General features: G+C 50.0%; 2 protein-coding genes across 12 annotated transcripts in view; one reads left to right on the forward strand and one right to left on the reverse strand.

Annotated features, from left to right (window-relative positions):
* The window catches only part of ASXL1 (ASXL transcriptional regulator 1), a 92307-nt gene extending 79520 nt beyond the window's left edge, over positions 1–12787 (forward strand). For 5 of the 8 annotated variants that reach the window (XM_055104462.2, XM_034947556.3, XM_055104463.2 and 2 more), the window contains 9 exons: positions 1597–1717; positions 1794–1891; positions 2805–2898; positions 3368–3520; positions 4788–4951; positions 5050–5146; positions 6347–6452; positions 6752–7385; positions 7901–12787. In XM_055104462.2, the coding sequence (XP_054960437.1) occupies positions 1597–1717; positions 1794–1891; positions 2805–2898; positions 3368–3520; positions 4788–4951; positions 5050–5146; positions 6347–6452; positions 6752–7385; positions 7901–10807 (4374 nt within the window). In that variant the 3' untranslated portion in view covers positions 10808–12787. The remainder of the gene's footprint in view (positions 1–1596; positions 1718–1793; positions 1892–2804; positions 2899–3367; positions 3521–4787; positions 4952–5049; positions 5147–6346; positions 6453–6751; positions 7386–7900) is intronic. The other 3 variants (XM_055104465.2, XM_055104466.2, XM_003814741.5) reach the window with 1 other exon arrangement.
* A 3734-nt stretch (positions 12788–16521) lies between these two features.
* Positions 16522–26963, reverse strand: part of NOL4L (nucleolar protein 4 like) — a 142487-nt gene continuing 132045 nt past the window's right edge. For all 4 annotated transcript variants that reach the window (XM_057300783.1, XM_034947541.2, XM_034947542.3 and 1 more), the window contains 4 exons: positions 26765–26956; positions 26345–26467; positions 25697–25898; positions 16522–21278 (listed from right to left, as the gene is read on the reverse strand). In XM_057300783.1, coding sequence (XP_057156766.1) covers positions 21058–21278; positions 25697–25898; positions 26345–26467; positions 26765–26956 — 738 coding nt within the window. In that variant the 3' untranslated portion in view covers positions 16522–21057. The remainder of the gene's footprint in view (positions 21279–25696; positions 25899–26344; positions 26468–26764; positions 26957–26963) is intronic.

Here is a 26963-nt window from a genome sequence, read left to right on the forward strand (position 1 = left end):
GGTAAAGATGTAGAAAACTGTTTTCTTTTTTTTCTTTCTTTTTTTTTTTTTTTTGAGATGGAGTCTTGCTCTGTCGCCAGGCTGGAGTGCAGTGGCGTAATCTCAGCTCACTGCATCCTCCACCTCCTGGGTTCAAGCGATTCCCCTGCCTTAGCCTCCCGAGTAGCTGGTACTACAGGCGCATGCCACCACACCTGGCTAATTTTTTGTATTTTAGTAGAAACAGGGTTTCACCGTGTTGGCCAGGATGGTCTCAATCTCCTGACCTCATGATCCACCTGCCTCAGCCTCCCAAAGTGCTGGGATTACAGGTGTGAGCCACTGTACCTGGCCTCTTTTTTATTAATTTAAGATACATGATTTTGGCTAAAACTAATGAAAATAAATTGATGAAACTTCAATGTAGTGGATCAAGAGACTCATGAAATTGATGAGTTAGATTGTTGTGGGCACCTGTTTTAAATTTATGGTGCCTTTTTAGCAGAATCATGACTTTATCAACTCTTTTTCACACACTTTTATTCAAAGAAGACATTCTCCTCCTCTGCCCCAACTTATCTTCTTCTTGTCTCCAACTGCCAGTATTCTCATCCACACTCTTTGTAGTTTTGAGGTGTGAGATAACTCCCAAGTTCTTCTTGGGAATGGGTAGAGTTTAATTCTGAGTCTACGTGTAGTGAGTCTATTGGAAGAAGCTTTTCTTAGGAGGTGAAATTTGGGATGGAGTTCTCCTCTACACTCTAGCCCTGTAGCCACAATCTTTGGTTTAGATCTTTGGCATTTTTTGTTGGACATCTTTCATAGTGTCTACCTCTTCTTCCTGCCTCTAGGCTTCCCGCAATTGCCAGATGAAATTCCGAAAACTCAAATCATTCCTGTAGTTAATATTCTTCAGTGACTCCGGAACAATCAAATTCTTGATCCCTCCACATGGGTCTTACCATCTGCCCTTGTGCCCTCTCTAGCTTCCTGCATATTGAGTTCCCCACAGCCCTAGTTTCCCTGAGTTTGGAATATTCTTTCACATTTGCTCATCCCACTATCTAGAAACTTCCTACAATCTCTCTACTGCCAACCTGTCTGTCTAGTTGCTAATTTATTTTAAAACCCAGCTTAAGCAACACATCCTTTTGGATGTGTTACTTCCCTGATCGTTATTCACCTCCATGCCATCTTTCGCTCAACTCATTGAAGTTAGGTGCCCCCTCTTCTGGGCTGCCACGGCTCTCCATGTTCACCTATGTACTGTACTTTGTATTGTAATCAGTTTAATTGACCCCCCTACTTATTTGAGCTCCTTGAGAGCAGGGCCCTGATTCCTGCTCCTTAGCACTCCACCCTCCCCAGAACTAACATGGTATAGCTTATAGGAGGCACCCTATAAATGTTTAATGAATGTTTGAATGCAAAAGTGTATCTAACTTTCTTAATGATATATTTATGAAAAGAACTTGCTGAGAAAAAGGTCAGTTAGGGTTAGGAACTTGTCAGTATTCTAAATCCCTCTTTTTCAAAAGCATACACATTTAGGAATGACTGCCTTGCTTTAAGAATTTGTAGGGTTTTGTTCACCTGAGTTGTACCTTGCTGTCACAGAAGGATGCCCTGCAGTGGTCTCGCCATCCAGCTACAGTGGAGGGAGAGGAGCCAGAGGACACGGCTGATGTGGAGAGCTGTGGGTCTAATGAAGCCAGCACTGTGAGTGGTGAAAACGATGGTAAGGACCCTTTAACGGATGGGTGAGGGAGCCACAGCAGGCACTAGGGACTAACCTTTATTTTCCTCTCTTCCAGTATCTCTTGATGAAACATCTTCGAACGCATCCTGTTCTACAGAATCTCAGAGTCGACCTCTTTCCAATCCCAGGGACAGCTACAGAGCTTCCTCACAGGTAAGGAAGAGGTAGAGCCTAGCCCGGGAGGATGAATGATGACAGGTATAAGGCAAGATCCCTCCTTCTTCTGTAGTGAGCTGTGAACGTGTTCAGAGAGTGAAGAATAGAAGTCTGGTCTCCAGCTGTTAGTAGCATTTAACAGGGGGCCGCAGGAAAAGTGAACAGTAGGTTTGAGCAGAGTAAGTTTTTTCTCTTTCTTTACCTTGGCTGAGTGATTTTGTTCATTCTTTTTTTTTTTTTTTTTTTTTTTTTGAGATGGAGTCGCGCCTGTCGCTCAGGCTGGAGTGCAGTGGCATGATCTCCGCTTACTGCAACCTCTGCCTCTGGGGTTCAAGCAATTCTCCTGCCTCAGCCTCCCGAGTAGCTGGGATTACAGGCACGTACCACCGTGCCTGGCTAATATTTGTATTTTTAGTAGAGATAGGGTTTTGCCATGTTGGCCAGGCTAGTCTCGAATTCCTGACCTCAAGTGATCTGTCCACCTCAGCCTCCCAAAGTGCTGGGATTACAGGTGTGAGTCACCATGCCCAGCCTGATTCTGTTCATTCTTGTAATATACACGTGAACATTCAGGGAGAAGTGTGGTTAGTGCAGAGTAGAGAGAACAGGAGATTGGGAGTGAGCAGTTTGAATGATAACCCTGCACTTACTAGCCTTGAGACTTGGGGAAAATTCCTTACCTGTAAAATGGGGATAACAGTACATTTTTGTAGCTTGGAATGATGCTTGGCACAGTGACCAGCACGTAGCTCAGTAACATTAACCAGTGCTCTTGTCAGCATTATTTGACAGATCTGGTTGAAGACGAACTTCATTTTACAAGAGAGTGAGTAGAGATAGTGTCGCCAGGGAATGCTTTTGTGGCTCTGCAGTTGACTTGGGCTCTCTTTTGTTCTCTCTTGGAATGCAGGCGAACAAACAAAAGAAAAAGACTGGGGTGATGCTGCCTCGAGTTGTCCTGACTCCTCTGAAGGTAAACGGGGCCCACGTGGAATCTGCATCAGGTATGTGTAAACTCATGGTTGTGATGCTTTTTCCTCAGGTCCTGGGGACCTGGCCTCCCTCTGTCAGCAGTTTCTGACCTAATAGTGTGATACCAGGAGAGCTGTCGGGCCACAGGCAAGAGCCCTGCCAATGGATGAGGCCTGCCATAGGTTCTAGTGCTGGGCTCTGCTGTGTGCCTTCCTCTTTGTCTCCCAGGGCAGTCGTGAGGATCCAACGGAGGAGTTGATTATGCCAGTGCTTTGTAAAAGGTGTAGTCCTATACAAATAAAGATGGCAGTTTGGCACCTGTAAGGTGATATTTTAAAGCCAGACCATGAAGTGGTGGTTTCTCTCAGCCTAAGGCTGGGAGATGGAAGCATCCCAGTATTGCTGGCAGCATCTCAGGGAGAGCTGGGAGAAATGAGCTTGTCTGAGAGCCATGGGCGCGGCTTGGTGATACTTTTGACCAGTGGAATGCTGTGCCTTCAGGGTTCTCGGGCTGCCACGCCGATGGCGAGAGCGGCAGCCCATCCAGCAGCAGCAGCGGCTCTCTGGCCCTGGGCAGCGCTGCTATTCGTGGCCAGGCCGAGGTCACCCAGGACCCTGCCCCGCTTCTGAGAGGCTTCCGGAAGCCAGCCACAGGTGAGTGGCTTGGCACTTATTTCTCTGCCTGTAAAGGGGGCCCCTGCAGGCCTAGTGAGAAGATGATGTCTTCTATTCCAATTCCTTTACCAGTTTATTTTTACTTCTTGGGTGGCCCTCTATTTTTTGTTTATTTTTACTTTGTAATTTGGTTATTTCATTTGTAGCTCTCTGCTAAACTGTGAGAACTCCTTTCAGGCAGAGATGATGCCATACTGTTTCTCGTATGTCCCTGTAGGCCTAGTCTATGCCTGCCTTGTACTGCATAGTAAGTGTTTGAGTGAGTGAAAACTGCTTCTGAGCTTCGCAGTGAAGAATTCCAACACCCCTTTTCTCTCTTCGGTAGCATCTTGCCACGTTTGTTCCCAACATCTGTAGTCTGTATCAGACGCTCCCTTTTTTACAACCTAGTCAGTATGTTGAGTGGAAGCATGTGTTGAATTTTGGGGATGCAAACAAACTCAGTAGTGCTATTATCTATACCTCCCACCCCTCACCCCACCCCACCCCCATTAGGGTTATTTGCAATATTAGTATGCTCTTTGCTATTTCAGGATTTAATTCTTAATGACCCACATGCTGGTTTTTTTTGTAGATGAAACCATTAAGAAGACAAGCTTTTGCTTCTGAGAATTAGAGTAAACCTTTGCCCATGTGAGAACTAGGTTTGCTGTCTTGCTGCTTTTCCAGCTCATCAGCAGTGCTCAATCTAAGGTCTCACAGGTCTCTAGTCCTAGTGAGTTTTTCAGATAAAAGTAACATTTGCTGAGGCTTCCGTGAGAGGTATTAGCATCTCAGTTGGCTTTGAACAGTCCTTAGTACATTTCTGCATGGAGATCATCCCTCTCCAGCCCATTCACAGAAGGCTTCTGCAGATTTTTCTATAGTATACTAACTAGATTTACTTTTAGATAATTTCCATGATTTCTCCAGTTGAGCTTTGTGGAGCCTGTTCTCCAGCTTTGGAGGGAAGCTCAGAACCTGCCCCTTGCCTGATTTTCTGTGGGAAGTGTCCTTTTCAGGCTGTGACACAGCACGATACAGAGTTTTGTCTGAGGAGATGCAACCCCAAGTGTTCTCCTGGGTTTGATGGCAATGACAGTAACCTGGAAAGAATATACAGGTTAGGATGGACTGGACAATTGAGCAGATTGTGTGCAGATAACTTCTGGGTAGCTTGGGTGCTGTCACCAAAGTTTTCCCATCAGTTGGCATTTGTTTTTTCTTTTAAAAAGCTGAAATCTATACCTTGCTTCAAAAATCGTAGGGCAAATGAAGCGCAACAGAGGGGAAGAAATAGATTTTGAGACACCTGGGTCCATTCTTGTCAACACCAACCTCCGTGCCCTGATCAACTCTCGGACCTTCCATGCCTTACCATCACACTTCCAGCAGCAGCTCCTCTTCCTCCTGCCTGAAGTAGACAGACAGGTGCACATGGGCAGCCTCCCCTTTGCCTCTCTCTGGGTGGGCTTCTGTTCTCTTTTAAGTTTATTTATTAGGATTTTTTTCCCCCTTGATCCTTCTAGGTGGGGACGGATGGCCTGTTGCGTCTCAGCAGCAGTGCACTAAATAACGAGTTTTTTACCCATGCGGCTCAGAGCTGGCGGGAGCGCCTGGCTGATGGTATGTAGACTTGATCATCTCGGACGGCTTGCGACGCACCTGTCGTGTGGTGTTGCATGTCTCCTGGTATTTAAAACCCAATCTCGCTCTTCTCAAAGGGTTATTTAGTATAAGACAGGCTTTCCTCATTACTAATAAATGTGGTGGGTATTAATATGCCACACAGCTCGGAAGAAATAACAGGGTGTTTAGGTTTAGACTTTCACTATATTATATGTATGTACTCATTCGTCATCTCCTTTTTATCATTAAAACTATAAACACCTATTCCAGTAATCATGGCGTGGTCTGGAAGGGTGGAGGAAAGTACACTGTGGAGTTGAGAAGCTCCACCATGCTCTGTCTTTTTAGGCATTGTCACTTGGAGTGATTGTTAGCTTCTATTAATTTAATTTTGTGGGGAAAGTGTTGAGAGGGCTCTAAGAACACCCCTAGGTTTGATGATTTGCTAACAGGACTCAGCATATAGTTATATGTACAGGGCTGCGGTTTATTACAGCAGAAGAATACAAAGTAAAATCAGCAGATGGAGAGGCACATGGGGTGGGGTCCAGGGGAAACCATGTGTTGGCTTCCAAGGTCCTCTCTCAGTGGTGTCACACAGGACACATTTAATTCCCCCAGTAACAAGTTATGATAACATGTATGAAATGTCTACTAGGGAAACCTGTTAAAGACTCGATGCCCAGGGTTTTTATCAAGGGCTGATCATGTAGGAAGCCACTGCTTGGCACATACCCAGCTTCCAGATTCCCAAAAGGAAGGCAGGTGTTCAGCATAAGCCGTATTGTTTGCATAAACAATTTAGGCACAGTGAACAACTCATATCAATTAGGGTGGTTGGGAACCCTCCTGAAATCTAAGTTCCCAGATGTCAGCCAAGGGCTGTTCTTTTAAGTAGGCCTTTCTAAGAGTAAACAATCAGGCCTACCTACTATGTTAACTTTTTATCTACACAGGAAATAAGAATGGTTCTTTTGTTTGTTGTTTTGCTTTTTCGATCAAGGAGTTGCTTGGTCTCACTTTAAGGAAGAGTGAATTTCCCTTATAGTAGACGTGTTAGCTCTGTCCCTATAAGAGCATGATGTGAGAGAGCCTTTAGAAGAGACGTGTTGTTTTAAAACTGGGAGATTCAGCTGTCCATAAGACAGACATTAATATCCCGAATGCACTTACTAGAAGAGGTTTATTTCTCCCTAGGCGAATTTACTCATGAGATGCAAGTCAGGATACGACAGGAAATGGAGAAGGAAAAGAAGGTGGAACAATGGAAAGAAAAGTTCTTTGAAGACTACTATGGACAGAAGTAAGGCAGTTGGAGCTATGAGTCCTGGTCTGGGGTTTTGAGGGGATAGAGGTAGATGGTCTCAAAAGAGCATATACTTATGTGTTGGACAAGAATGTGGAGATTGCAGTGACACTTGGGTCATTTATCTTAATGCCATTCATAGTGAAGCTAACAGAAGTTTTTCCATGGTTAGATTGTGCACCACACAGATTTATTTTGTTCTGAGATATCTGTGTTTCTGGGTCCATATTATTCATAGAAATAAAAAGACATGTCCACTCTGGCCTGAAACTGATGGCCGTGATTTTGATTTGCAGGCTGGGTTTGACCAAAGAAGAGTCATTGCAGCAGAACGTGGGCCAGGAGGAGGCTGAAATCAAAAGTGGCTTGTGTGTCCCAGGAGAATCAGTGCGTATACAGCGTGGTCCAGCCACCCGACAGCGAGATGGGCATTTTAAGAAACGCTCTCGGCCAGATCTCCGAACCAGAGCCAGAAGGAATCTGTACAAAAAACAGGAGTCAGAACAAGCAGGGGTTGCTAAGGATGCAAAATCTGTGGCCTCAGATGTTCCCCTCTACAAGGATGGGGAGGCTAAGACTGACCCAGCAGGGCTGAGCAGTCCCCATCTGCCAGGCACATCCTCTGCAGCACCCGACCTGGAGGGTCCCGAATTCCCAGTTGAGTCTGTGGCTTCTCGGATCCAGGCTGAGCCAGACAACTTGGCACGTGCCTCTGCATCTCCAGACAGAATTCCTAGCCTGCCTCAGGAAACTGTGGATCAGGAACCCAAGGATCAGAAGAGGAAATCCTTTGAGCAGGCGGCCTCTGCATCCTTTCCCGAAAAGAAGCCCCGGCTTGAAGATCGTCAGTCCTTTCGTAACACAATTGAAAGTGTTCACACCGAAAAGCCACAGCCCACTAAAGAGGAGCCCAAAGTCCCGCCCATCCGGGTAGGAGACTGTTTGATTCCTGGCTGCCCTGGAGCCAGGTTTTCTTTGAGGGTCATGAGATTATAGAGCCCTTAACTCTGGGGCCCTGAAGTTAATTATGTGGGAATGTAGAGCTTTTTATGAGAGGTTTGCTTGAGACAGCCTTCAAGTTTAGTGAGATAGGTTCTTTTCTTCCTCACTTTTTTGTTCACTCTGTTGAAGTTATCTTGAGAGGTCAAAATCCTTTGGGGTTTTAAAATCTTTTTAAGATAGCGTTAGATTCTTTGCTGTAGTGACTCACACAGTCCCACCAGAAATTAAATTTAGAAGTGTGGCATATAACAGCCCTTGAGCAGAATCTTCTCTGAATGGTGTGTTATGGCAGCCATTTTACTATGATGATTTCATTGTTTTAAGGGAATTATTTGATTCTGTATGCCATGACCCTTAAGCTACTAGAATCCTAGTTTTGCTTTACAGTCCCTAGGTCAGATCACCCAGTCAGTTAAAACTATTTTCTAATTCTTTTTTTGCAGATTCAACTTTCACGTATCAAACCACCCTGGGTGGTTAAAGGTCAGCCCACTTACCAGATATGCCCCCGGATCATCCCCACCACGGAGTCCTCCTGCCGGGGTTGGACTGGCGCCAGGACCCTCGCAGACATTAAAGCCCGTGCTCTGCAGGTCCGAGGGGCGAGAGGTCACCACTGCCATAGAGAGGCGGCCACCACTGCCATCGGAGGGGGGGGTGGCCCGGGTGGAGGTGGCGGCGGGGCCACCGATGAGGGAGGTGGCAGAGGCAGCAGCAGTGGTGATGGTGGTGAGGCCTGTGGCCACCCTGAGCCCAGGGGAGGCCCGAGCACCCCTGGAAAGTGTACGTCAGATCTACAGCGAACACAACTACTGCCGCCTTATCCTCTAAATGGGGAGCATACCCAGGCCGGAACTGCCATGTCCAGAGCTAGGAGAGAGGACCTGCCTTCTCTGAGAAAGGAGGAAAGCTGCCTACTACAGAGGGCTACAGTTGGACTCGCAGATGGGCTAGGAGATGCCTCCCAACTCCCCGTTGCTCCCACTGGGGACCAGCCATGCCAGGCCTTGCCCCTACTGTCCTCCCAAACCTCAGTAGCTGAGAGATTAGTGGAGCAGCCTCAGTTGCATCCGGATGTTAGAACTGAATGTGAGTCTGGCACCACTTCCTGGGAAAGTGATGATGAGGAGCAAGGACCCACCGTTCCTGCAGACAGTGGTCCCATTCCATCTCTAGTGGGAGATGATACATTAGAGAAAGGAACTGGCCAAGCTCTTGACAGTCATCCCACTATGAAGGATCCTGTAAATGTGACCCCCAGTTCCACACCTGAATCCTCACCGACTGATTGCCTGCAGAACAGAGCATTTGATGACGAATTAGGGCTTGGTGGCTCATGCCCTCCTATGAGGGAAAGTGATACTAGACAAGAAAACTTGAAAACCAAGGCTCTCGTTTCTAACAGTTCTTTGCATTGGATACCCATCCCATCGAATGATGAGGTAGTGAAACAGCCCGAACCAGAATCCAGAGAACATGTACCATCTGTTGAGCCCCAGGTTGGAGAGGAGTGGGAGAAAGCTGCTCCCACTCCTCCTGCATTGCCTGGGGATTTGACAGCTGAGGAGGGTCTAGATCCTCCTGACAGCCTTACTTCACTCTGGACTGTGCCATCTCGAGGAGGCAATGACAGCAATGGCAGTTACTGTCAACAGGTGGACATTGAAAAGCTGAAAATCAACGGAGACTCTGAAGCACTGAGTCCTCACAGTGAGTCCACAGATACAGCCTCTGACTTTGAAGGTCACCTCACGGAGGACAGCAGTGAGGCTGACACTAGTGAAGCTGCAGTGACAAAGGGATCTTCGGTGGACAAGGATGAGAAACCCAATTGGAACCAATCTGCCCCACTGTCCAAGGTGAATGGTGACATGCGTCTGGTTACAAGGACAGATGGGATGGTTGCTCCTCAGAGCTGGGTGTCTCGAGTATGTGCGGTCCGCCAAAAGATCCCAGATTCCCTACTGCTGGCCAATACTGAGTACCAGCCAAGAGCCGTGTGCCTGTCCAGGCCTGGGTCCTCAGTGGAGGCCACTAACCCACTTGTGATGCAGTTGCTGCAGGGTAGCTTGCCCCTAGAGAAGGTTCTTCCACCAGCCCACGATGACAGCATGTCAGAATCCCCACAAGTACCACTTACAAAAGAGCAGAGCCATGGCTCGCTACGCATGGGATCTTTACATGGTCTTGGAAAAAACAGTGGCATGGTTGGTGGAAGCAGCCCCAGTTCTTTAAGGGCTTTGAAGGAGCCTCTTCTACCAGATAGCTGTGAAACAGGCACTGGTCTTGCCAGGATTGAGGCCACCCAGGCTCCTGGAGCACCCCAAAAGAATTGCAAGGCAGTCCCAAGTTTTGACTCCCTCCATCCAGTGACAAATCCCATTACATCCTCTAGGAAACTGGAAGAAATGGATTCCAAAGAGCAGTTCTCTTCCTTTAGTTGTGAAGATCAGAAGGAAGTCCGTGCTGTGTCACAGGACAGTAATTCAAATGCTGCTCCAGGAAAGAGCCCAGGAGATCTTACTACCTCGAGAACACCTCGTTTCTCATCTCCAAATGTGATCTCCTTTGGTCCAGAGCAGACAGGTCGGGCTCTGGGTGATCAGAGCAATGTTACAGGCCAAGGGAAGAAGCTTTTTGGCTCTGGGAATGTGGCTGCAACCCTTCAGCGCCCCAGGCCTGCGGACCCGATGCCTCTTCCTGCTGAGATCCCTCCAGTTTTTCCCAGTGGGAAGTTGGGACCAAGCACAAACTCCATGTCTGGTGGGGTACAGACTCCAAGGGAAGACGGGGCTCCAAAGCCACATGCCTTTGTTGGCAGCGTCAAGAATGAGAAGACTTTTGTGGGGGGTCCTCTTAAGGCAAATGCTGAGAACAGGAAAGCTACTGGGCGTAGTCCCCTGGAACTGGTGGGTCACTTGCAAGGGATGCCCTTTGTCATGGACCTGCCCTTCTGGAAATTACCCCGAGAGCCAGGGAAGGGGCTCAGTGAGCCTCTGGAGCCTTCTTCTCTCCCCTCCCAACTCAGCATCAAGCAGGCATTTTATGGGAAGCTTTCTAAACTCCAACTGAGTTCCACCAGCTTTAATTATTCCTCTAGCTCTCCCACCTTTCCCAAAGGCCTTGCTGGAAGTGTGGTGCAGCTGAGCCACAAAGCAAACTTTGGTGCGAGCCACAGTGCATCACTTTCCTTGCAAATGTTCACTGACAGCAGCACGGTGGAAAGCATCTCGCTCCAGTGTGCGTGCAGCCTGAAAGCCATGATCATGTGCCAAGGCTGCGGTGCGTTCTGTCACGATGACTGTATTGGACCCTCAAAGCTCTGTGTATTGTGCCTTGTGGTGAGATAATAAATTATGGCCATGGGAAACATTGTATATTTAGTGTGTGTATTTTGATAATGATTGATCTTAAATCTGTATACAGAATATCATTGATACAATACTCTTTTTAGGCAGGAGCACTCTTGCCTTCCCCCAAAATTTACACTGCTAAAGCCCTCTGTCACTTGGCGACCCTTCTGGTCTTGCTGGAGGGGTTTCCTGGGTATAACCCATTGGGCTGCCCAAGGCCAGCCAGCCTGAGCTCTCCTGCAAGACAGAGCCTGATGTGGCACGGAGTGGGGTTGCGGAGGGTGGGGGGACTGCCTGACTCCCAGAGGGACTTGAAACTGAAGCAAGAAGGTTGCATTCTCCACCAAGGGAGTTAACCTACCTGAACTAAGTAGAAATGCCAGTCTTCCACTGCCCCCTCCCTGCCATCTTTTCTTCTGCTACTTTGGGGAGTTGATGGCCAGGAAAGAAGCCAGCACAGGGTTAAAGTAACTCCTGGCATTGCCCACCAGGGGGCTGGTGCACCTGCTGACCTCAGGGTCACAGTTGAGTCATTTGCCAGTTGACGGAGCAAGTTTGACCTTGGTTCTGTTGCTGAAGCAAATTTGGAACTTTTCTGTCTCAGTGTGATCCACTAACCCACAGGATCATTTGGAACCTTGAATAGCTCTGCTTGGACAATGGGGTTGGGGAATAGGGTTGTCTTTCCTATGAAAATGCCATCTGTAGACCTTGTGAGTCAGCCGTCCAGACGTTTGCAGGTGAATTCCTCTGCTTGACATCCCCCCTGTCATTTGGACCCTATGGGAGTGGGCATCTCCACGCACCTGTGTATGTGAAAGTCATTTTACATTTCAAAGCAGTGTGTGTTTCTTATTTTTATATTTTTAACTCTTTATTCTTGGATGTATAAAGTGAACTTTTTGGCTTCTGTAAGTATGCTCTATGCACCTCTAATGTTTTATCATGTATTTATATGTTGTACACAGTACTGGCTGATTCTGTAAATGGATGTATTGTACAGAGAACATGAACGTCTCTTCCTAATTTTACATCTTCAGCATCATTGCATTAAAGTGGTGTAATCTCCTTCTCTACGCCTGTTGTCAGAGCCACTGAGTGCTGTGCTGCTCGACGTGAGGGTGAAATGATTGACTTGTGACCTGCCAGGTTGCCCGATGCCCTGTTGGGTCACCGGCTGGACCTGCTGCAGCCTGCAGAGCCACAGTCAGCCTGCCCACACGCCACCAAGCAAACGCATCTTGCTTTTCACATCTCCTCCTACAGCCTTAATGGCTGCTCGCTGCCATATGTGACAAATCACCACCACCAGTGTTAAGTGCTTCTGGATTCATGGGTGAGTTCCCTGGGCAGCCCCCAGGAAGGCCTTCCAGATCTGGCTCCAGGGTCACCACCTGTCACAGCAATACCTGGGACCATGCTCTCCTGGGACTGTGAGGCTCCTTTTGACATACTTTTGACATCAGGCAGGTTTGGGAAGAAACAAAGCCATGCCTGCTCCTGCCTCTCTCCCAACATGTTTCCAGCAAGTAGATGCCCCTGTGTGTGTTTTCCCTTGCCTTGTTTCCTGCCTTATATCTTGTATTTCGACTTATTACAGAGTTGAGGGTTCTTGCTTAATTTAGATCAAGTATAAAATTTGTATGACTTCAAGTCTCATTTTATCTGAAAGGTTTTTTTCTCATTTAATCTGATGTGGCATTTTCGTCATCTGAAGCATGAGTGACAAGTTGGGAATGATGTGGTGATTTAGAATGCAGTATTGGCCAAGTCCAAGTTGTCAACTTAAGCGTCTGTTTACCAAAGACCGGGAACAGGGGCCCAAGCATGTCCAGTCCTCTTCTTCCCTCTGCTGGAACCTTTGGGGACACTCAAGGGTACAGTTTGACACTGATCTGGTCCATGGGGCTGCCCAGAGAAAGCACTGCTTCTGTATGTCTCTTGTGGTATTGGAACAATAAACCCGTACAACCTGCAGTTGTGGTCTCAGTCATCTGTGGCTGCCTCACTGGTGTGGGAAGGTCAGCTGGAGTGCTGAGCTGGAAGGGAAGGAGTAGACGCCAGCTCTCCTCACCTTGGCTCTGGAGCTACTCTTCTTATACTTGGAGCTCTTCTTTTGGGAGGTTAGTCCAAAAGGAATGACTTGGCAGCTTCACTGGTCTTTAGCCGTTCATGACTTGGTGGACTTCACCACATAGACTGCAGTCAGCGTTCTACTGAGAATGTTTCCCCTTGGGAGTGCGAGTCACAAACTGTGACATCCCTCTGCAGCAGCTCATCCAAACAGCTTCACTGAGGTTGAGGTTGCCAAGTGGCTTCCTAATGGTTAGTGGTCTTCTGTGGGAGGGTGACTAGCTCTGACCTTGGAAAACCTTAACCACAAGCACCTCTTTCTGTAGCCTCTGGTGGCAGTGAGAGGAAGGTGCTGGCCCAGGGTGGGGTGTCTGATGCTAGTTGAGTGAGCCTGAGTAGACCACGTGCTTCAGGGATTGACTTCTTGAGAAGTCTTCAGACGTCTCTAGAGTACGTAAATACATTGACTTTGTGCTTATCAGAAATAATTTTATTAGTATATAAATAAGCCAAAACAGCAAAATGATGGGAGTTTAAACATATATTCATTAATTTTTTCCTGTGAATTGGAGGAAAAACTTTGTGGTGGGATATCCTTTGGGGAGTTCAAGCTGCCATTTTGTATTGCTGCCGTTTGATCGACATGCAGTTTTGAGAATTGATGGTTCGGAGGCCCTGTAGTGACTGAGCAACTGCCTGCTGTTGGTGATATGTCCTTGTGTCACAGAATCCATTTGCCCACTCATGTCTGCAGGAGCTCAGAATGCATTACGGTCCCAGATCGGGACCTTCCAATGCCTGTTGCCTCTCCTCAGGGAGGCAGAATGGTGTAGTGAGTTCCTAGAGTATAGCCTCTGCGACGTGCCAGCTCTGTGTTCTTGGGCCATGTTATTTAACCAGGCTGCCAACTCTCATATATGAATGGGTGTAATAGTTCCTACTTCATGAGATTGTTAGTGCCTGCCACCTAGGACATAATGACTATTAGTTCACAGCAGGCCAAGACAATAATTGTTAGGTGAACTTACAGTAGAAATCTATACAGCTACTGCCAGCTACTTCACTCTTGCTCCAGAAAGGAGCTGTCAGGATGTAGGCCTTGTGCCCACTGCGCTGAGGGGTGATGCAGGCTGTGAAGTCACTTTGGACCCTGGCTTTTGGTCTCAGGCCACAGACCTGACCAAAGGTTGAGTGTAGTCCTGAGTTTAGACTGAATATTTGGTCAGGAAGGCTTATTTTGCTCATGGTCCAAAGGACAAGGGAAATAATGTTTCAGAATATAGGAAGAATGGTACTGGCCTGGCAAGGTGTCATTTATTTGCTATCCAGCCTGCTGTAAGACTGTGTTAGAGGGGCGTGTGGGTATGTGTGCATGCTAAATAGAGCTGCCTGCATCCATCAGGGGTCTTGATGGCCAAAGCATCTGCCTGCCCTGTCTCCCTGAGAGGAGGGGACCCAGGCTGTGTTGCCCTCGTGTGGGTGTTGTTTGAAGCCATGGAAGGGGCAGGATGTGGAACTTTGGAGATTGCTCCAAAATTGGACAACACCCCTATGCTTCCTCTTGTCTCTGGTCAATTTGAAAGCCTAGAATGAACATCTCTACCGTAAGCCGTAGATGAACGCCCTGTGAGAACAACAGTTGTCAGTGCTGTGTTACCTGATACGGGTGGGTCTTAACCTTTTTTTGGGAACTCTTCCCCCCATGGAATGCACATACAAAGTTTTTTGGGTTTTTTTTGCAGACTCTCACTCTCTTCAGGCTGGAGTGCAGTGGCGTGATCATAGCTCACTGTAGCCTCGAACTCCTGAGCTCCAGTGGTCCTTCCACCTCATCCTCCCAAGTAGCTCAGGCTACAGGCACGTGCCACCACGCCCAGCTAATATTAAAATTTTTTGTAGAGACTGTTGCCCAGACTAGTCTTGAACTCCAGGCCTCAAGCGATCTTCCCGATCTTCCCGCCAGCACACCTGGCCTCACAAAGTTTTGCATACTGTGTCAGGATTTACCAGCTCCTTAGGCAGCTGGGGCCCTTTGTTTAAGAACCACTGGCTGAGAATAAACCTAATAAAATCTGTGTTTATACAAAAGATCAATTAAGGGAAGATAGGATTTTGCAGAGATTCTTCTTGCAAAGAAATGTAACTACTAAGCTTCCCTAGTGCATTTTAAGTTGGAAAAATAGCATATGCATGTTTTCCTATTTTTCATAAAGGGAGGTTTGCCTGTTTTGTCATTGAATACATTTTAGTTCACTCTTCTGAGGGGACATTCCCATTTGATGAAGTCTTTTATCCACTGTTAACAACAGTGGTGCGGAGCCCCCAAAGGAGCCAGACTGGAATAAGGGAGCACTTTTCTGCCCTCAGGCAATTTCTCCTGGGAATCTCAGTGCTCTGGTGGACTGCAGTATTTCCTGTGGAAGGAGGTAAGTGTTTGCGGGGCTGGCCAGCAGGCCATGTTCTGGAGCTGTTGTCACAGGTTGTGGGTTTCTAATAGACTTAATAGTTTGAGGAGTCTCAGTGGTGATCATTTTAGGCAGGAGAAGGAATTTCCGTGGTATTAACTGAGGATTTGCTGCCCCTCAGCAAAAGGAAAGCGGCAAGGGAGGTGTCAAGGGCCATCGTCTTCTGGCTCTCAGTGAGTCTCAGCCCCAAAGTCATGCCCTTCTCCATTTTATGTATTTGGCTACTGCACAGACTTTCTATGAGAAAAAGGATTCTTATGTTGTTATTTAAAAATCAAGGTTTTAATAAGAATTAAATTAATACACATTTAATAAATGTGTATACATATATATGTATATATGTATGTATGTGTGTATATATGTGTATATGTATGTGTATATATGTGTCTATGTGTATATATGTGTGTATGTATGTATATATATGTGTATATATGTATATATGTGTGTGTATATATACACACACACGGAATTTTAGCAGTCAAATGTATGCTTTTAACATGCCTAAAGTTGTTTTTAAATCCATGATCATGTTGGTTCCCAGCCATATTCCTACCATTTTTCCTTAAAGCTTAACCTAAACCATATATATAGGATGAAAAAAAATTAGCACAAATAAGTATCTTTGGGAAAAGCAGCCCTTTTGTTTCCTTCACGGTGGGATCCAGGGTTTTGCATAGAATGGAATGTTCAGCACTGAAGGTTCAGAACCAGGGATCATGTTTGCTCAGTTTTCCAAACTAGCACTTAGGGATTGTTATGGGAATTTGGTTTCAGTCAGTTGCCCATGTGCTAGGGTGAGAGGTTGTGGAAAAGCTACAAGTTTTTTGCTGGTCACTGAATTTCAGCAAGGCGTGTACCCCGTGTGCCTCTGTGTCTGCACGTGGCGGGTAAGGGAACTGAGATTTAAAACAGTGCATGAGAGTTCTGCCTGTGCTCAGCAACTGAAGGGCACCTGGGAAAGGTTCATTTCCTTCCCTTTCTAACAGATGAGGTGCTGGAATTACAGGTTTATTTGTTCTAGAAAATGTACTGAGGACCTTCTGTGTGCCATACTATTGGCTAGGAAAAGGTGGAATCTACTAGTAGAAAGATGTTTCGGTGCCCAACTAGATGAGGAAGGATGAGAAGTGGCAGGCGGTGCTGCTGTTGATAGGACACAGTGGAAGCAGAGCATTCGGTTTGTTGTTCAGTGTTTATTAAGTAGATTCAGTCTTATATATGATATACAGATTCAAAAGGAAAAGGATTCCACATACTTATGAAATCAGTGCATTTAGCAAGTAATACCATGGAGATAACAGCTCGATTAACAGCTCATTGGTCTTTTGTTAAGTGAGGGAGAGAGGGAGTCGGCCTGTGCTAGTCATTCCACAAACAAAACAGAATTTAGTCGCATCACGTAGAGAAGACACATTCTAAGAATGAAAATATTAAGCCACATTTACTGGTAAAACTCACTATATAGAACACAAATAGTTTTTATAGAGAGCATTGAGGAGGAAGTCCTCACCTGCTTAGAAGAGCCACGTTAAGTTGCATAGGTGCATATCTGTAAAAATATAATTTAGAGGTGAAGCCATTGATTAATAGAGTCACCTTTAAAAGTTGGTGCCATCCACTGTTTGCCTTAAGTGCTTACTATCTGGAGCCCTGTGCCCCTCCTCGGAGGTGGGACCTCATGAAGGAGCTGCCCCCAGAGGAACCCTGAAGAAATGGCTTGTACTATCTGCACTGAAAGTCTTAAATCTCATCTCAGATATGGAACTCGTGCTCTTCCAAAACATGTCTAAATTATGCCAGAGGACTAAAGACCTCTTGGGTTGTCCCTAAATCCTGGTTGGCTTGATCCTGAAGGCAACATGAGTCATTCTGACCTTCCCACTCCCAGGCTGCCCAGGGAAGAACTACATTCATCCCACAGCTCTGCAGCAAAGTCCTGCCTTCCGTTTTCCTCTGTCCATGCAGTTACCCACCAGCAGCCAATAAGAGGTCTCTCTTCTGACTCCTGCTCCTAAATGGACCACATCATTGAGGCATATGGGCCATCTACCAGGTGGAAAGTGTTTTTCAGCCAATCTGAGTTCTACGTGGTGTAGGTTTTTTGTTGTATTTTTAGGTGGAAACGTAGGTAAAAAGTGAGAGGTTTTTGTTTGTGGCTTTGCTAAGCAGATGAGCTTAGTGAGGTGCATCTTCCTCCTCAAGAGCAAGTCTTGCAGAACACACAGGGACTGGGGGCATCTGTACATGTAAACAGTACACTTTCACTGAGTCCAAAATTAGGAGCAAAAATACAAAGGTTCACATTGGTCTTAGGTAGATACAGGCGAAAAAGGATTGAGCTGTTTAGCTCAGCAACAACAAAAACAAAGTTTCTAAAGCACCACTAAATTATATAAAAATCAGACCATGGACGGATTGAAACTGGTATTCTGGTGAAATACTTTACTATTTTGTAAAAAGTTTTACAAAAAATTACAAATTAAAAGTATCAACCCTCTGAGTTCAAAGCAGCATTTTGAAAATGAACTGGTAGTTAATCCTGTAACCACCCTTAGAGTTGTAAGTGGCCCTTGGGAATAGGGATGGATGGGTTCCACCTCTTTGAAATCCTCGAAAACCCTCCTAACTCCCTGCCTGTCCCCCTCCCCGTCAGCACTGTCCTTGGGAATAAACTGTCCTTTGTAAGAGTGGTGATGGTAAAATGAATTTCAGATGGGTTACACACACACTATCACTTGTCTACCTGATGATCCACCACTAAGACCAATGCCCACTTCTCTGATGCTACCCTTCTTGTGGGATTAGCCCCCTGCAAAGACTCTGGAATTGGAGTATCCTACTCTTGCATTTCCTTTTTAACTTAGGATCCCAAATGATCACTTTGTGCCCTGAGGCCCTTCAGAAGATTTTTAAATGGATGTGGGACAGGGCTTTGGGAGCTCCTTTTGGGAGAAGGCAGTCCCTCTGGTGAGGGTGAGACAGCAGCGAGCTTAGTTCATCAGAACCAGCTCTTTGGTGCCCTCCAAGTCGGGAGTAGGGGGAAGGGGTTGAAGCTGCATCTTTTAAAACAAAAGCAAAACAACAAGTTCCCTGACTGAGCCAGCTAAATGGAATCCTGTTTCCATGCAGAAACTTGCTCCTGATTCTGCCATCTCTAGGGCTTCAGGTGTAGTTTCACTGGAAAGGAGGAGCCCACCCAAGAGGTGGGGTCGACATGATGAAATCCATTGTCCTGGAGGGGCCTGGGAGGCCCAATGGACTTTAACAACATATTCTTTCCTTTCTCTTGAAAACACATTGAACCGACGCTCTTGCCGCAGTACTAAGGCAGGCTGGAGGGTGGTCAGTTCCAACAGCTTGAACTCAGAAAAACATGACTTCAAACTGTAGCTTATGCTGATCTTTAGATCTAATCCTTGTGTGGGTAGGGGGAGGGAGCCCCTTCCCCAGTCGTCTTTCTCACTCCTGTCTGCCAAGAAATGCAAACGGTTCATGTCTAGCTTGGGTACTGCCTCTGGGAGGAGAAGTGACGCGTTAAGTAACTGATACCAGGAATTCTAGGGTGGCGATTGTCTCTGCCAGGTTTTAACATTAAGATTTTCACAAATTGCCTGGGGTAACATTTTGCAAAAGATCTTACTGATTACTTTGTAGTATTGTTCACACACAAAAATAAATATTTACACGAATTCAAATGTTGAGGGGAGTAGTACTGAGCAGGTGGGGCCAGATGTGTGGATGGCTGGGGTGTGGGAGAGGCCTTGGGCACTGGAGGTTGTGCTGTGCTAAGGGTGAATCTCAGGTGTCCTGGCCCTGACCAGAGGCCTGGGGATTGGTCAGATGGAAGGCAGAGGTGGTGTGGCTGGATGGGGTGTTGGAGGCCACTTGAGAGAGAACGACCACCCCCAACCTCTAGGGGCCGGAAGTAAGCACGGGGTGGGCACCCTACCTTTCAGAGTTCTGGACCTGAGGCAGGATGGGGCATCCTCACTGGTGCCCCCCCATCCCTCCTTGGGGGGAGTCTGCCACAGTGCCGGGAGGCAGTGGCCACAGCTGCAACAGGCAATTGGCTGCAGAAAAGCTGGTTTGGGAAGGGGTGCCTGTTCTGGGAGCGAGTGGCTCTCCGTGGCCATCCTAGGATCCACTCGGCCCTGGCTCCCCTGGGGCCTCTCTGCTCTGAGGGAGGAAAGGCAACAGAGGGCTTCTGCCAGCTCTGGGCAGGGGCGGGCAGCAGAGAGCTGCTGTCATGGCTACGGAGTGTTGCATGGAGAGGCCCTGGGGGCCTGCTGAGGTCTGGGCGAGTCCCTGGTTTAGCAGCACTGGTAGGTATTGCACTGAGCAAGAGGAAGTGCCTATCAATCAATCAGGGAGGAAGGAAACCAGGCCAGCTTTTTCTTTTTGCCCTTTTTCACACTCCAGGGATTATGGGTTTCTTCCAGGACCGGCCCCTCCGGAAGGGCTGGTCTTAGGAGAACCCAAGTGGCTCCTCCACTTCCACTGATCCCTTTACTCCAAACATGGCGCAAGGGGATGGGAGCTGCAGCCCGCCCTGGAGCTCACGGCTGCCTGATAGCCGGGGCTCACCCTGAAGAAGCGGCCCCTCTTGGCAGGAGTCTGAGGGGCCAGGCCTGTGCACAGAAGTTCAGACCTGGCTCCTGGGCAGCGGGGTGTGAGGGCAAGGGCCCTGCCAACCGGCTGCCATCATCTCCCAGCAGTCCGTCCTGTCAAGCAGCTGAGGGCCAGAGCTGGAGGGCTGCAGTGGCTGGTTAGGGACAGGACGCTCTCTGGGTTCCAGCTCCTGGACACCCAGTCTGGACTTACCTCCCAGGCAGACACATTGTGTGGGGGAGTTGGGGTGACAGCTGTTCAGAACAGGCTCAGGGCACATCCTGGAAAAAGCCCACGCTGGAGTGTGAGGTAGAATACAGGTGACCATGGACTGGGGCTTCTGTAGAATGGGGTCGGGATGCCTCTTTTGTTTTGCTTTGCCATGGGTGTGGGTGAGGTCCTCCTGCTTGGCGGTGCCTAGGGAAGTGCCCGGTGGTGTCCCTGTGGCAGCACTGGGATCTGCAACAGGATGGCCTGGCCAAGGGCTAGCGGCCACAGGGTGCACCAGGCATGCAGAGGAACAGCCAGCCTGGCACCTGCCCTGCCCCTACTGGCCCCAGCCCACATCAGTGTAGTGATATGGAATGTTAGGTATGGGGATACATCCTTCTGATCAGACAGACACAGACTAGCAATCTGTACAAACACAAAAGAATCCATTTTCAGAAAAATAAATTACTAAGGGGAGAGGAAGAAAGGGTCCACTTTGCTTTTCTCAATAAATATGCAATTCTGCTCACCTAAGACTTGAAAGGTAATTATCTGGGGGTGGGATTCTAACATCAGGGTCCACGAAGGTGATTCTAAACAGAGCTGCAGCCCCAGCGCCTTGTCAGGGGAGCCCCCAACCCTTCCAGAGCTGCCCCGTTGGCCTCTTCCAAGCAGGTCAGAGCACCCGTGTGGTGAGATTCCAAAAAAAAAAAAAAAAAAAAAAAGTGTCCTTGTGCCCAAAGTCTCAGGTGCTTGGAGTGTGGCTAGAAACAGCTCTTTTGGATCCCACCTCTTTCAAAAACAAAATGTACCAACTGGTGAGGCAGGAAGCCAGGTCCAGGCTGGGACAGCCTCCTTCCCTAGGGCAGTGCGCTCCAGGTGCCGGTGGGGTCAGTTCTGCTGTAGGATGAGGTTTTCCAGTTCATCTGCAGAGCGCAGCAGGAAGGCAGCAGACTCCCGGTAGCCCGCGATGAGCTGCCGCACGGCGCTGATCTCCGTGGGGCTGAGCTGAGCGGTGGGCACGGGCCTGCTGGTGCTGGTGCTGGAGGGGGTGGGCGTGGGGGTGGTGGAGGTGGTAGAGGCCCCGCCTTTCATGCTGAGGTCCGTGGGCCCTGTGGAGAGGGAAGTAGGGTGAGAAGGGAGCAGCCACCCTGCCTGGCATTTGGGAGGTGTACCTTCCTTGGCACTGTCATTATCTATGGCCTAGTGCCCACTGTGAGTTGGGCACTGAAGTCCGTGGCTCTGGTCCATCTCCCTGATGGCTCTATCCCTAGTGCTTAGAATGGGCCTGCGGGCAACAGGGTTCTCAGAGAATCCTCAGGGTGATCTTGCAAGGATCTGGTTTTAGGTGAGGAAGAGGAGGCCTTGGGGCAAAGGAACTCCTAAGATCTGCCTCTCCTCAGTGTGGTGAGCAGAGCTTGGGAATGGGAACTACTACTTCCATTGAGGAACTGTGGGACAAGTGCTAAAAGAAAGCCTCTGCCAGTGTGCCTAAAGGAGCAGCACCCATCTGTGTGCTCTTCCCCAGCCCGGACACCGAGGCTGGAAGGGGAGATGGTGTGCAGGAGACTCTGCAGGTAGGCAGGGGCCCAACGCACCTGAGAGATGCGTGTGGGGAAAGCCCAGGAGGAGCTGAGAGTCGAGCCACAAAAGGCCAGGAGAAGAAACATCTGTGTGCCCAGACAAGAAAGGGGCTTCTGTCCAGCTGGAGAGAGGCCAGCTGCCCTGGTTGTCTGGGGGGAGAGGTACAGGCCAGACTGGCCAGGCCATAACTGCACCCCCAGGAGGGACCATGGCAGCCAGTGGATGGAGGAAGGGGCTGGGTGTGTGAGGCCTCTTTCTGCTAAGCCTCAGCACCTCGAATCCCCCCTCCTGGGAGGAGTCCTGTGCCTGAGTGAGGTGGAGGGTTCATGCTGCTGGGACACGAGGGAGTGTGGGCCGGAACCATCAGGACAAGACTCAGACTCGCTTCTGGAGAAACTGCCCGCCCTTTGTCCTCGGATGATGGCAAAGAGGGAGCCTGCCATCTTTTAAAACACACTAGGGGTGTGCGTGTTGGGGAGGGGACCGCCAGGCCCTGTCCTCTCTTGGCCTTTCCCAAGAAGCTCCTGGCTTTGGAGTCAGGCAAGTGTGGATTCAAGTCCTGCTCTGCTACTTCATTGGCAAATTCTTTAACTTCTCTGGGCCTCAGAGCCCTCATCTGCCAAAACTAGGCGGCTCCTGCGAGCAGAAGCTGAGATGCCGGCTGTGAAACACTCAGCACAGGCTGAGGCTCCTTCTCAGCCCACAGGAGGCCTGACTGCCTAGACTGGCCCAATAGGGAAGGGCTTCCAAAGAGGTTTCAGGGCTTTCTGAATGGGCTCCCAGGAGACCTGGAAGCTCCTGGAATTTGAAAAGCATTCTACAAGGTGTTGGGCAAGAAACAGCCAAAGAAGAGAGAATCTGGGCAGGTGCAGGCAGAGCTGCCGCTTCCCTGGGAAGCCTTCTCTGATGCAGCCAGGTCAGCTTCTCTGTTGTCTGCCCTCCCCCTGGAGTCCTTTCCCCACAGCTTTATCTTCCACGGGGGTGTGAGGCTCCCCCAGCTACCCTGAAAGTTCTGATGGTCACATTCTCTCGTGATTGCATCTCCATGGCAGTTTTTATGCTGCTATGAAGAGAGATGGACAAGCTCTTGTCACGGGAGGTATCCACACTGGAAGTAACATCTTGGGATAAACTATGGAAACCTGACTGCTGCTAAAAGGAAGCTGGTGCAGCCCCCAAATGGGGAAGGAAGCTGGAGTCTAAGATGGGACAGTTTGTCACATGGGGTTATTTCCTCTCCGGCCAGAGAATGTGGACACCAAGGAGGAGGTCCTAGGAACTATTTTCTAAACAGCATCCTTGGAATTGAGAGTTAAGGAAACAGTTGAGTCTGTTAAAATCAAACACAGGGGGAAGGGGTTGGGGCTGTGTCTGGAAACAGCAGCCAAACAGGTGACTGACTCCCAGGGTGTTGTCACAATGCGGGACTGAGAAGCTTGGAACAGGAGTACCTCTGCTAACCTCTGGATATTGCAGGGGATGGACCCAGAGGGATGCGGGGGAAGAGGGTCTGGTTCTCTCTAGGGTGGTTCTGGTCCCCTCTGCATCATGCTTGGGAGTGGCCAGAGCCTCCTGGCATAGTCAACATGAGCAGTGGTCCCGGTTCCTTTCTTTTCTCCTCTCCCCAAGTGCTATCCTGTTCATGCCTGTGCTCAGAGCTTCCTCCCTTCTCTCCTGGGCTGTAGCTGAGGCTTGGAAAGGAGAAGGTCCCTGTTTCCTGCAGCTGATCTGATCTGGAGACACCCCCGTGCAGACTCTGGTTACAGCCAGATGCTCAGGTTGCCGAGGGACTGCCGTATGGTGGGTAGAGGGATAGGAGTGAGCATGAGTTACCCAGCACCCCAGGCAAGACAGGCCGAGCCTGATTCTATCTAAGCTGATTTGCATCTCCAGATGACAACATAATGAGCAAAGTGAGGAGCTCTGAGCCATTAATACGGCTGCCCGGCTGAGGTACCAAACTGATTGAACAATACTTGAAAGGCTGAGGCCGGGGAGGCCAGTGGGGCTGGGTGGCCCTGCAACCACGTGGCTGCCTGTTGTCTTCCTTCAACTGCTGGAGGATTTAAACAATGTTCTTCAAATGAGGTACTAGTGCTCAAGGACAGGGGCTGCCCCAGGCAAGGAGGTAAATGACCAGATTTCTGCTTCAGTAGCCTCCCCACCCACCATGAAGGAACCAGGGTATTCACAGATGGGAGACTGAGACCCCAGGATGCACAAGGGCAGAGCCAGCTGCCTCCCTGGAAGAATCATTCTCTGGCTGCTGTTTGTGCCTCTTGGGCAGGTGTGAACGGGCAGGCATGAAGCAGGCTCAGCCCTACCATGAGAGGCCCTTAGGAGGGTCAGGGGGACTTGGCAGCCGCAGCCCTGAAATAGGTCATGCTGGGTGGACACCAGGTAGAGGCTTGTCACCATCGCCTGCTGCTAGGAGGGAGCAGGCCCCAGACCACCCTCACCTCACCTGCTGAGCCCCAGACCCCCATGTGTAGGGGGGGGCAGGGCTTTTCTTCCTGGAATGAAAGGAGCCCGCCTAGGACAGCCACTCCACCTCTCACCGTGCTGGCCACTCCGGCCTTAGCTTCAGGGATTAGGGCCAGGCGGCCTCTTATTTTAGGTTAAGAGGCATTAGGAAGGGATGAGGAGTTAAGCCCAGGCAGGAATCTTCCAGGGACCTGCATACACTTCCTGGTTCTGGGGGGTGGGGGGGGGGGGGGTCAAGGCGAGTGGAGGCAGCCTGGGCTTCCTGCCATGGGTGGGGACTAGCTCCCTCCCTTGCTGCCCAGGAACAGTGAGGGGTCTCCTGCAGCCAAGGATGGAGGCTTAGGGAATCCTCAGGCATGTTTAGCCAAGACCTTGCACCAGGGTTCCCCAGCTTACAGGTGGCACCTTTCTCCAACCTAGTCAAGTTCCTCAATTCTTCCCTTCATTCCCTGGCTTCTGAACGATCCCCAAAGCACATGGCTTCTGCCTCCTGCTCTGCCCATTCAAACCTTACAGGGGCAGACAGAATGACACAGACCACACAATTCACGGCCCTTCTGTGCTTAAAACCTAGCAGGGGCTCCTCCTGCACACAGAACACAACCCGAGTGCCTGGCCCAAGAGGTCCTGTGACCCACCAGGCTGACCCCACTCCTCCCCTGCTTCCCTTGGCCTCACAGTAAAGGGGTCTGAGGTTCCCCACTCCAGTTCGTGCTCACGGCAGCACCTGACTCCATGAGGAAGCCTCTGTCTCTTCAGGGGCTGTCTCCTCTAATGGTCTGTGCCCCATCTGCGCAGAGTAGCCTGGGAAGTTACCGGAAAAGCACCTACTGAATCACCCAGCTACAGGAGTGGAGCGAGGGAGCAGGTGTGCACCATCACCCCAGGTGTCTCAGATGTAGGCTCCATGAATGCAGGGGCAAGAACGGAGGCCCAGCACCCAGGTGAGGAAAGCTTTCACCTCACAAGGCAGGCCCTGAGCTGAGGCCTGGGGAGGGAGCCGCCCTGCAGGCCAGCAGGGCCACAGCTGGGCCAGGCCAGCAGCTGTCTCACTGAGCCTCAGTCGCTATGGGTGAGACGGGGCTGCGGAGATTCAACTCAGGTCAAGAACAGGCCCTTGGCTGGGACTCGGCACCCACAGGGACCCTGGGGGAGTGGAACCAGTGAGAGGCGCCGGTAGTGAAGGTGGGAAGTGTTGGGGCAAGCGTCACTGGCGGTGAGAAGGGGGCGGTAGGTTTTTGCTTTAACCAACTAAGTCTCCTTCACCTTCCAATCTAAGGACCAGCTAAGACGATGAAGTGGAAGGGTGCCAGAGCCGCCCCTCCTGCTCCCTATGCTGTGAGGCAGCCCCTTTCCATCACTGGCCTCTGCTTCCCTCTCCCCATTCCCCTGCCCAGGGCTGCTCTGCAGACCCAGCTGGGTGCTGGTCGGGAAGCCAGAGCCCAGGCCTCCCCCGACTCACCATTACTGTGGTTTCCTGTTTGGAGGGAGGCAGGGGGCTGCAGGTTGCTGCTCAAGGCCCCGTACCCGCGGTAACTGTAGTTGAGGCCGCCGTTGGCGTACACAGGGTCCTGGGAGTAGGAGGAGGCTGGCAGTGAGTAGGTGGAGTGGGTGATGGCTGCGGAGTCCCGCGAGTGCTGCTTGTCCAGGGCTATGGGCTCATCCTGCAGAGGGGAGAGGGGGGCGCTGGGGAAACCAAGGGGCAGCTGGCCCCAACTACCATCCCTGGACACAAGGTGGATAAATGCTGCGGCCCCAGGACTCCTGGAACCCAATGCTGCGGTTTGACCTGTGGGATTCTGTCTGTCCCCTCCCCCGGCCACCTTCCCCCCGGGGGCTTTCCCCAACTCTGCTCATCTCCCTGTCAGCATATTTGATCAGGGCCCTCTGGTCTCCAGATGAAGTCCAGGCTTCCGTATGAGGTCTGAGGAGCTCTGAGAACAACACACCTGACCTCCACCCACCTCCTCTCCTTGTCTTTGCCCTCCTGTTCCCCCTCTGCCCTTCTCCCGACTGTACCCATCACAGCTCCCTCAGTCCACACCCATATAAGGCCTGCCCTCCCTGGCTGCCCAGGAGCGGCCCCTGTAGTGGCTGCGGTGGCAGGTACCTGTGAGGACTGGTAGATCTCTAGACGCATCCGCTTGGCTGCCTTTCTCGTCTCGCTCTCACAGGCAGCTGCCAGGATGTTTTCTGCCATGGCCGAGGTCAGATGGGGTGGCGTGGGTCTGGTCTGCAGGCGGAACGGGGATGGAGCTAGCATGGGGCCCATGGGGGCCCTGGGCTTGTGCAGAGACCCTGCCCCAGGGGTGGGTGGCACAGGGTGGGGTTTGGGCTCCAGCGCCTCAGTCTATGGAGCTGTGTGATCTTTCTGGGCCTTAGTTCCCTCATTTGCAAACCAGGGATTATGGTACTTGCTTCCAGGGCTCCTGGGAAGACCCTGGGTGAAGGGGCCCGGGCATCCTGGGAGTGTGGCAGGAGGTCAGTGGTGGCACCGAGGGAAAGTGTGGGCCAGGCAGGGGGGACTCACCATCTCCATGCCGTTCTTCTTCATGCGACGGCAGGACTTGAGGTACGTGCGGATGCGCTTGCGGGCCCGCTCCTGGAACTCAGGGAACTGCCGGCTGCAGGACTCGATGATGGCCTGGATCTTCTCCTTGGGCTGCTTGGAGATGGGCACCATGCGGTCCAGGTTCTCGTCCACAAAGAGACGCACAAACATCTGTGGA

The sequence above is a fragment of the Pan paniscus genome, chromosome 21 (genome assembly GCF_029289425.2).
Source record: "Pan paniscus chromosome 21, NHGRI_mPanPan1-v2.0_pri, whole genome shotgun sequence".
Taxonomy (NCBI): Eukaryota; Metazoa; Chordata; class Mammalia; order Primates; family Hominidae; genus Pan; species Pan paniscus.